This window comes from Rosa rugosa, chromosome 1 (genome assembly GCF_958449725.1).
Source record: "Rosa rugosa chromosome 1, drRosRugo1.1, whole genome shotgun sequence".
In the NCBI taxonomy this organism is placed as follows: domain Eukaryota; kingdom Viridiplantae; phylum Streptophyta; class Magnoliopsida; order Rosales; family Rosaceae; genus Rosa; species Rosa rugosa.
This window is the reverse complement of record NC_084820.1, coordinates 49,884,206-49,895,356: the sequence shown is the minus strand read 5'-3', so window position 1 is coordinate 49,895,356 and position 11,151 is coordinate 49,884,206. Positions and strand designations below refer to the sequence as shown.

General features: G+C 37.8%; 2 protein-coding genes across 2 annotated transcripts; one reads left to right on the top strand and one right to left on the bottom strand.

Moving 5' to 3' along the window:
* Nucleotides 1–285: 285 nt before the first annotated feature.
* On the bottom strand, nt 286–1,198 carry LOC133725282 (uncharacterized). The gene has a single exon (XM_062152492.1). The coding sequence runs from the start codon at nt 1,076–1,078 to the stop codon at nt 452–454; it is 627 nt and encodes a 208-aa protein (XP_062008476.1). The 5' UTR covers nt 1,079–1,198; the 3' UTR covers nt 286–451.
* A 4,162-nt stretch (nt 1,199–5,360) lies between these two features.
* On the top strand, nt 5,361–6,712 carry LOC133725283 (uncharacterized). The gene has a single exon (XM_062152493.1). The coding sequence runs from the start codon at nt 5,474–5,476 to the stop codon at nt 6,044–6,046; it is 573 nt and encodes a 190-aa protein (XP_062008477.1). The 5' UTR covers nt 5,361–5,473; the 3' UTR covers nt 6,047–6,712.
* The last annotated feature ends 4,439 nt before the right edge of the window (nt 6,713–11,151 follow it).

Below are 11,151 nucleotides of genomic sequence, written 5' to 3'. Positions count from 1 at the left end.
TATTATATACATGCAAGCATGTTTTCGTTTCAAATTATATGTGAAACACAAAGAATGAAAACTAATTAAAAATCAAGACTTTCTCCAGAGGTTCCTGCAATCTTTGCTGTACCTTCGTACCTTGTGGTGAATCTATTGTATATACCTCTTTTTCATTGAATTTTTAACTTTCTAATTCCTTGATATTGGAGTTCAGACTTCAGAATATCTTTGCTTTCAGAAAACCCTTTTACTAGCTAGATTGATTGAAGAAGAAAAGCGTCTAGGCTAATCCTAAAAGTTCAAAAATCAAATAAAGACTCGATATTAAGAACAAAAAGTAGTTCAGGAACTTCAGGTTGAAGCTAGCTAATTCTCTCTTTTATTGTAATTATCAACACTCCCAACAACAATAAGACTCAAATAGCCAAATTAAGCATCATGGTAATACTCCAAACTCAATCTCTCTCACTCATGCATTTTGCTTCTGCTGTCTCAAATTCTTGTAAAACCTCTCAATAAACTCCTCCGCCGCTTTGTCCACGTGGCTGTCCTCGTCGGCCTCCCTCAACGGAAACGGTGAGTCCGTTATCCTCAGCTGGCGGACCATGGGGCTTCGCCCGAACCCTGGAAGTGAAGGCGTCTGAAATGGAGTCGGCATCGGGGACGCCTCCACCGCTGTCACCACCTCATGATTATTCAGAATCTCCAGCACAGCCTTAACGGCATTGACCGCCGCCACATCATCTTCTTGAGTGGCAGGCGCGTGGGCGCACGCAAAGAAGTGGCTGTGGTTGCTGTGGTGACCGCGGCGCTTGCCACTCATGAGATGGAAGCGGTAGTTGGGGGTGTTGCTGCAGCTGAACTCATACTCGCGCTGGGCGGCGGCGGCGGCTGAAGAAGCGGCGGAGGAGCCGTGGTGATGGTGGTGGAACATGAGGTTGCTCAGGGCTTTGCTGGCGAGCTTGCCGCGCTTCATCATCATGTTGAGGTCTAGCAGGAGCTTTCGCTTTGAGATGCCTTTTCTTAGCATGAAGAAAGCCACACGTACTATGCTCCATAGTTTCTTGGCTATAACGGGTAGATTATTTTGTTCCATTTTCAAGTTGATGAGGCTTTTGGTTTTTTCTTTCTTCCTTCCTTTCCTCTGGAGGGAGAGAGAGAGAGAGAGAGAGAGAGAGAGAGATGATTAGAGAGAGTTGTTGAGTACGAGTTCTAAAGAAGAGGAGGGATGGGATATATAAAGGGGGAGACGGAGGTATGTGGAAGAAGAGAGGAAGGGTTTTTGTATATTTTTCAATAGGCACTACAATCACATGTGAGTGCATAGCTTTTCAGTGTTACTTTAGTTTGGGGCATACACAATTATCATATGCCTAAACGTGTACAATTGTGTAGGCGGTATTTCATTTTCATCTAAAAGCTAGAAGTTAAAAGGCTTTGTTAACGGAACAAAAGATGTAATTGAATTTGCAAAGCAAAGAAAAAAAAAAGTTGGAAATGATCGATTCCTAATGCACATGAGATATAGCCAAATAGGTAATTACAAAACATTTTATTGAACTCTGATTTCGCATGCATTTTACCATTTAAACTATTTTGGCAACTATACTTTTCTTAACACTTAATCATTTGAACTACATGTGTCTATCTCATGTGGCACAATGATTTTTTTCACTCTTTTTGCTGATTTCTTATTACTTAATCATATTGTAGCGGATAGTTTTGAAACTATACACTCCATCGATTTGGAATGACAAAAATACTACTTTTTAAATGTTTAAGCTTGAAATCTAAAAATTTTAAGATCGAGTAGGATAAAATTTTAAAGACAATGGTGAAACTTTGTTTCGAACATGCATGGGGTAAATTGGGTGCTGCCTTGTGTCAAAATAGTATCATATTTTTTTTTCAAGAGTTGAAAGCTTATAAATGTGGTATCAGTGTCAAGTTGAGTAATGAGTAATCTATTTAATATGATATGAACCCATATAAGTTATCACTGATATAATTATTTTATGGTTTACATTAAATTTAGGTTAAGAAAATTTAGCTGTATATATATGAATTGAATATGAGCAGACTCAAAGGCTAATGCATGATCATTTCATCATCAACCCTGGCAATCAAAACGGTGTACTTGAGTACTTCTAGATCAGCCTCACCAGCCGTTGTAACATATGCTTACGTGACTTTTGAAACTTCCAGTTGGATTCAAATTAGTTGGAGGCTTGGAGTTTATTGCCACCTAGCTAACTTCTCCAAGAAGCCAAAAAATATAATTACATATTTGCTTCTTGCTCTAATCACAACCTATTAGTAATGACGTGCAATGATGGTCTTCATGATTATGACAATATTGTAATTAATGTATAAATATGGTTTATGATAAGAAAAGATACAAACAAAGACAGAACATTCGATCATTAGGGAGAAATTACACAGTAAATGTACTTCTTAATTATTACAATATAAATCGAAACTGAAAGCAGGCAAAACATTCATGGGTATAACTCATATACCAACCAAACCGAAGAGGAAGATAAATATTTTGTGACCCATCGGAGCAAAAGTGTCTACCGTGAAGTTTAACTTCTTGAAACATATGGCGGAAGGGTGCTTGAAAAGTTGTGGACATATTTTGAGGATATCTTGAACACCAAGTTTAATACTTTAATTCTCCTAGGGAGTTATGCTTTTTACTTGAGACAGTCAAATCAAGCATTTGATCCATGCTTTTACCCTTCAAACCCTGTTTGGATTCAAATCTAATGATAATTAAGTGATAATGAAATTCCCTTGTCACTATAAGGGACCAAGAAAACACCCCTCATCGTATATATAAACAGTCGGGAGACCCCATTACCCTTCTTCTTCTTCTTCCTCTTCATCTTTTCTCGACTCTCTTTGAGAGACACCATAAATTACCCTTCCTTTGTTGCCACTTTGGGCTTTCTCCCCTAGTCCCCTTAGGTTGCATTGGGTTGGGCAATTGGACATTAATTGGGTATGTCTCTTTTTCTTTGGTTCAAATTGGGCTAAACATGGGTATCTAATAATTTTGTGCAGAAAATCAGAAATAGAAGAATTGCAACGCAGCAATAGCTTTGCATCGAAGATATTTATATTTGTGTCATTGCATTGTCAATCACATGATGACTGTGTCTGTCTCATTGCTCTTTTTCATCGAATCCTTTTGTCATTTCTCTGCTGGGTCCAACCGTGGTTGTAGAAGTACTATATATCTACCATTCTACCCTACTTGGAACAGATATCCATCACTTTTTTAGATTTAATAGCATAAATATGAAGTCATAAACCTCAGTTTCACAGTTTAGTAGTATCAGTCTTCAACTTCTTTACCTACTGTCATTTGATATTTCAGGTTGCATACGCTCAGACTTCTTTGGTTTCTGACTGATCTAATCGCTACTCTGCATGCACTACAAATCCCAGGTTTACTATCAGAGCCCTAAATTATGCAGAAGGACAACCCCTGTATAACCAACTGGCTAGTACCGCTGACGCAGTACAGAATCTAAGTTCATGTCATTATCATATATATATATATAGCAATGAAACCCACATATTTAAAGCAGCTTTATTTTTTTTGAGTAGCTGTGAAGTTACAAAGACTTGTTCCTTGGATTAATTAAGAAGTTAGCACTTTTTGTCTTAACAAACCCTCAACAACCTCTCACTTCCAGAGTCCACACATATATGTTATGATGGATTTTACTGCTCGTGAAAATGAGATTTGTGGTTGCAGGAAAGAAACCATGTGAGGCAAAGTCCCTTTCCTTCATGTTCTGTCTAAATTTGCAGCTACTATTGTTTGAAGCTATGGACCATTCATGGAGTGTACGGTTTGAGTAGGCTCACCCGTGATCGTGAATCTGCAACTTGTAGACTTTTATAGGACAAATAAAACTGTTTTCTTTTGGTGCATGCATGCATGTTAGGGACAAATAATTGTTGAAGTTAGGCAAAGGACAATGGTTCTTGAGCTAGAAGACACTTTCAGATCAGAAAAGGCTAGAAGACACTAGCTAATTCATGCATGTAAAATTCAGAAAAACAACATTTAATATTTTAGAGATAAATAATAAAGAGGTGCATAGAGTAATATTCAAATACAATCCGATATTTTCATAGGCTACATTAATATAACAAATAATTAATCTTCATATTTATGCATTGATGAAAATCTCTGGATTCATATTATCAGTAACTTGGAAGCAGTTTTTTTCCAACCTAATTTGAAATAACTCTTTTAAAGATGACTTCATTGGGAGATCAGTTTTTAATGAGAACTACTAAATTGAGGACTTCATGAGGACTTTCTTGTGAGACACACTTTTCGATCACATTTCCACAAATCAACCATTAGATGTTTAGATATTCATGTGTAGATTATTTATGCAATTTTTCAACTAAATTGAAAATCGTTAAGGCATTCATATTCGTGATTTATCATTTATGAACATGAACAGTTTAAGTTTGACAGATTTGGTCTGTCCATTTATTTAATCTAGTTTGGTACCTTAAAGATTAGCAATTTGGAAGAAAATGTTCACAACCTAGGTTCGAACCCCGAAGTTGTCAAAGTGGCTAGGCACTGTGCTGCAATGCACAGTTGGAGCATTTCACATACGCCGAAGGGGTTTATCTTGGGCCTAGGATACTTTTGGGTTCCCCTGGACAAAGTCAAAAAAAAAAAAAAAAATTGGAAGAAAATGTTCAGAAGTGATCTACTCATGACATCTATCAGTTGATTTGCCGTATTGTAATAAAAAAATGGGTCTCTCAACTGTTAATTAGAAAGTCCTTATGAAGTCCTCATTTTAGTGGTCTTCACTAGAACCTCTCCTTGATTTCATTATCACATCATGCATTTCAAATAGGGATCACACATTATTCGCTCATAGACCAAGTCAAAATCACTTGTTCATATATACAAATTATGGCCACCCGGCCGAGAGGGATTAATAGTTTATGCTTTAATAATTTTGGATTAAAACCAATATGAATCTATAATATGTTAGGTAAAGTATGTAATGGTCTGGGATGTGCCACAGGTATCATACTATCCTTGAACTGAAAAATGAGGATGCCACCTTTTCACCAAGACCATCTTCTTCCTCATAAAGAGTGCCAATGAAAAAAAAAAAAAAAACATTTCTTTACTTTTGGCTAGGCATTGATTTCAAACCGAACAAACCAAAACAGTACAATTTCTTTCAATACTTTCTTGAAAAATCTAGCACGGTCACGACTATTAACACTTGGATTGATAAGACAGGTGCATTAACAAGATCCATGCACAAGTTCACGGTTCTAGATTCAAGTAGAGGGGAACAACTACCACTATAAATAGGCTATACTTCACATCGTTCTACTACCATGAGACAATCTTCAAACTTATATCCTTAGCCAAGTTCTTGCTAATTCTCATTAGCCTTTCAAAGTTTTAACTGCAGCCTACCTTTTTTCAATGGCGCCTCATGGAGAAGCTATTGCTACCTCTTACTCTACATCCACCAAAAACATCTCCAAATCCAAACCACCAAGGCTCTCATTCTCATCCGATAGCCTTAAAAGAACCATATCAGATATCTCATTCGAACTCAGCAAGGAGAGCTCTATAGAGGATCTTAAAGCACTCCAACCCATTTCAGAGGTTGAAGACGCAAGGTGCGAGTGTTGTGGCATGAGCGAAGAGTGCACGCCTGAGTACATAGATCGAGTACGAAACAAGTACTTGGGGAAGTGGATATGTGGGTTGTGTGCTGAGGCAGTGAAAGAAGAGCTGGAAAAAAATGGAGGGAACAAAGAAGAGGCCTTGAATGCACATATAAGTGCATGTGTTAGGTTTAACAAGTATAGTAGGGCTTATCCGGTTTTGTTCCAAGCTGAAGCTATGAAAGATATGTTGAAGAAGAGCAAACCAGAAGGGACAAGTATGAGGGCTAAGTCCATCAGTCCTAGGGACAAAGGGGGATCAAGGAAGGGTGTGATTGCTCGGAGTTCGAGCTGTATTCCGGCAATTACTAGGGAGATGATATGAATGTTGATATCTCTAGGGGAGATGGTTCTATATTTCTCAACCATGACGTCTAGTGTCTAGTATAGCTCTCCCTCTAAATCTTCTGAAATACTTCTAGCGTTCCTCAGCTTCCAAATCTCCTAGTTCACAAAATATGTGTCGGTTATCTGAAGTCAACTCTAAATGGGTTTTTTCGGGGTCGTCATCCAAAGTCTCCTAGCTACCCAGTCTGAGTTTCTGAGGCTTTTTTTCATGTCTAGTCGATTGGCATCCCACCTTTCAGTCAATGTATCCTCTAGGGTTTTCTTTTGGTGGGTTTGTGATCAATATTCCTAGTTTTTCTAAATCCATGCACGTACCTACGCTTATGTTAGTTAACTTGAAGCAGCCTCACATATGTGTGTCACCCCTATGGGGTTTTTGGGGTTACTCTAAATGCTTCTTCAATGCCCTTTTCCCCTAGGGTTCTATTTCCTCCTTCCACTTAATTCTTCTTTTGTCTACTGCGTGAAGGATCAAAGTGCCTAGAATATAGCCCCCTATTAGCTTATGTTTATCATACGCTAGTTGTTGGTTTCTCTGAAGAGCTCACTTTGTCCTTTCTATGTAATTTTAATTAATCATGTAATTTAACGTATTTTTATTTTAGTAATAATAATGTTGTGTTATTATTATTTCTTTCTGAAACTACAGTCTCATTGTTCTGTATATTTTCTCCTCTTCGGTGTTATAGGAAGAATACATAGAAGCCCAATTAGGCTTACAAATTAACCCTTACGATCAAAAAGTAGACTGCACATGAATTCAGGGGAGGTAATCAATTTGATTCTGTGTATTAAAACTCACTCACTGCTCTATACATCATTTCTTTTTTTTTTTTTTTTTTTTGGGTGAAGCCCTATATATCAACTGGAAGCCACAGTTTCAGTTATTCTTTCTCTAGCGAACTCAAACAATCCTGAAATCATAATTCAACCCTTGCCAATTTCGTACTAAAGGTCTTCTACACTGTTTAGCTAGCTTCAGGTAATGAATATCAGTTATTGCAAACGAATGTTTTACGTTTTAGATGATCCTAATCTCGTTTGCATGAGGTGAAATGTACTGGGGTTAAAGTTTGGTTGGAGGTGATGAAGTCCATTCTTCAAGATGATCTAATTAATTATATTCAAACTCCGTCTCACAGAAGAGATATTAGCTCTATAAGTTTGAAAAATCATCCCTGTTATCCTCATTTTAGCACCCCTTTTTTGCACTATTTATATAGCACTCAATTCTCATCTCTATATGGGGGTGTTATTTTCACTATTTTTTTTTTTTTTTGAATTAATGGTAATTTCATTGATAAAGCTGACATGCGCCATGAGGATGCTCGCGTATGAATGACATTACAGCTGACTTCCTTGATGAGCTCCTAGACATGGCGAAATCCACTACCATCGAGATTTTAGAGCACTTCACGAGAGCAATCTGGAATGTGTACCATGAGACATACCTCCGCCGACTCACACTGGCATATTTGCGACGGTTGCTCGACAAAGCTGTAGAAAGGGGGTTCCCGGGAGGTTGGGAGCCTTGACTGTATGCACTGGCAGTGGAAAAATTGTCCCAATAAGCCTTATAACTTGAAGATGTTCTAGTTACACAACCCGCTGGTTTGTCCCGCTTCTTCATTGAAAAAGTTCGACCTTGGTAAGAGCTTGATGTCACTTCATATATGCTAGACTTATTTTTTTCCAACAAGCCTTACAACTTGAAGATGTTCTGGTTATGCAACCCGCCAGTTTGTGTGCATTGTACTCCTCCGAAACATGCACCCACAATAAAACCGATGTTTGATCTTTTCCGATGCAACCATCACCACCAACGGTAATCCAAGGTTGGCAAAGAACAACTTCTTCATTGTCCCTCCAAGAATCCTTTCTTGAACCCAATTTTTTCAAGAGAAAATAATTGAAGAACAAGAAGACGGGTGATTAAATGAAAATTTTTGAAGGAGATGGAGGATGTTTGGTGTGAAGAATTAGGAAAGAATTGATTGGTATTTATAGAATTTCCTAAAATTTACTGTTCCAACAGGCATATATTTATTTTCTTCAATTTTCTGGTTATTTATTTATTTTTTTGGATAAAATTGGAATTAATAATCCTCGATTTAATAAGAGTCGTTGATTTTTTTTTTTTCACTCAAATCTGGCCCGAGAGATTCAAAATATAATTGTTGAAATTAAAAAAAAAAGAGGAAGTCAGCACCCTCGATTTTCAAACTGGAAGCATCAGAGCAAGTCCAGCAGTGGTAATAACCGGGCAAGCCACATCATTTTGATGATGTGTTGACTGGGTATAATGAAAAAGGAGCTTCCACCGGGCCTTGCTTGACTGGGCAAGCTTTGGCTTTGCATGACCCAGGTCAAAAAACTCTTGCCCAAAGTCATCCGGCTGCCAGCTCGATATACTGTGGAACGTGGGTGACGTCAGTCGGTGACGCGCAGAGCCAAACGCGGTAATGGCCCAGAGTGGAGGACACGGACCAATCGAAACGCGCCATGTGGCCGACCAAAGACTGAATTGGTATTTTGTCGCGTAGCGACAGTGAGTGGGCGCAGGGGACAGGTGGCATCGGGCCGTTGGCTTGTTCAGAAAATTTGAAACCAACGGTCCTTTAATCTGGGCCGTTGGTTTCAATTAATGTTCACAATCCGACGGTGGATGAATTAATATGTATATATATGAATTGTAACGGTAATGTTCAGAATCCAACGGTGGTGGAGTTTTTAATATGTATATACATTAATTGTAACGGTAAGAAACGGTAAGAAAAAAATATATAAAAATTTCTCTATAAATACCTAGCATTTTCTTGACATCTCACACCCAAAAAATTAGAGTTCATAGTTACACATTCCTCCTCTTCATATAGCTCTCACAATTCAATTTTTTCATTATCCAATATGGCCGAACAAAGGGGAAACACACGTCCAGTGCCCGGACAAGAGGGAGATCAAAGTGAAGATACCCAAGATAAAAGGAGATGGACGGATGAGGAAGATGTTCAATTGTGCAAGTCTTGGAAAGTTGTAAGCCAAGATCCGGCTGTGGGCACAAATCAGAAAAAAAAACGACTTATGGTTGCGCGTGAAGCGACACTTTGACGCAAATTGGCCCAAGAGCCGATCAACCCAATCTTTGCAGGGAAGGTGGAAAATTTTGAAGGTACGTTGAACTCTTTGAGTGGCATTGTGCATTAAGGCAAGCGAAAAATTGGTACAAGAGCGGTTCGAATGCGGTTGATGAGGTATGTATTTGTTGATAAATCATTTAATTTTTTGATACATTATAGTAAAATATTACATGATAAATAATGTAGTAATTATAATATCATTTTAATTGTAGTAATTGCTTTTTGTTACAATTAAGATAATTAGTTGATAAATAATGATGTAATTACAACGATGTTTATATTTGTACTTATTGATTTTTGTTGTAAAATGGTAAAAATACATTCTTATTAAAATTATGACCTTTATATTTTTTGATAAATCATTTAATTTGTTGATACATTATAGTAAAATATGTCTTGATAAATAATGTAGTAATTATAATATCGTTTTAATTGTAGTAATTGTTTTTCTTTATAATTAAAATAATTAGTTGATAAATAATGATGTAATTACAACGATGTTTATATTTGTACTAATTGTATTTTTTATTAATTTTTTTAATTACGTAGCAAGATGAAGCACAGAAATTGTGGCATAACGGGATGAAGAAAAAAGGGAAGACCAAAAGACACATGTTTCAGAGTTTTGATAGTTACGCTGTTGTGGAGGGCTTTGCACAATTTAAAGACATCCCTAGCCATACATCCGAAGGAACATCAAATGTAGGAAGTCAACATACGCACACACAACCAATTGCTGAAAATTCCCCCATCAACTTGGACATGGATGTAGATGAGGTAATTGCAGCCCAACCTGCATATCCTAATGTGAGGCCTCAAGGAAGGAAGGCTGCAAAAGAAGCAATACGGAAAGGAAAGAAGGCAGTGAAAGATCAAAGTCCTTTGTCAAGCACTCTCGAGAGTATAGCGAACAACCAAATAGAGGCAACCGCGGGCAAGAAAAAAATCGATGACGAATTTGCTCGAAGTCTCCAAGAGGAAGAGAAAAGAGCATGTATCCTCTTGCAGATCGAAATGCGAAAAGAGCAACTCCTATTTCAAGAAAGGCAAGATCGAATTAAAGACAGGGAAGAGCGAAATAAAGAGAGGGAAGAGCGTATTATGGAGATTGATACAAGTCAAATGACGCCAAATAGAAAGCGTTATTGGTCAAGAAAGCAAAAGAAGATAGCGGAGCAAGAAGAACTTGGCGGGCAGACGCCACCATCTATGGGTGGATACTATCCGCAACCAAATTACGGTGGTGCATTCCCACAACCAAATTTTGGTGGTGCATACCCACAACCTCCTTACCCCGGTGTATACCCACAACCACCTTGCCCCGATGGATTCCCACAACCTCCATTCACCGGTGGTTTCCCACAACCTCCCTTCACCGGTGGATTCCCACCATCTCCCTTCACCGGTGGATTCCCACAACCCCCTTACCCCGGTGGATACTATCCGCAACCACCTTACCCCGGGGGATATCCTACACAACCACAATTTTCACCTTTCTCTACGGGTGATTCCACCCACCCTAACCCTAATGATGAACCTTCAAACACAAATTGGATTCCTAGAGAGGATGAGGATCATGATTTGAATAATTAGGTGATTATGCATGTTGTGTAATTGTATTGTACTTATTCCTAGTTTTTCATTTATGTAAGCGACTATTTAATGAAATAAAAGTTGTATTTGAAAATTCCTCTTATTAAAGCACATTCCACTTATCAAAATCATAGCACATAATAAACATAATACAAACCAAATTAAAATCACACTGACATAAAAAACATAGACATTAAAATAATTAAAAGCACACCAACTTCCCAAAACATAATACAAGCCAAATTCAAAGCACACAAACATAACAAAACATAGATATTTAGCCTATTATTCCAAAAATTCTATATTATGATCTAGATTTGCATGTTGCCTTGAACGTTCCAGAAATGCGCTA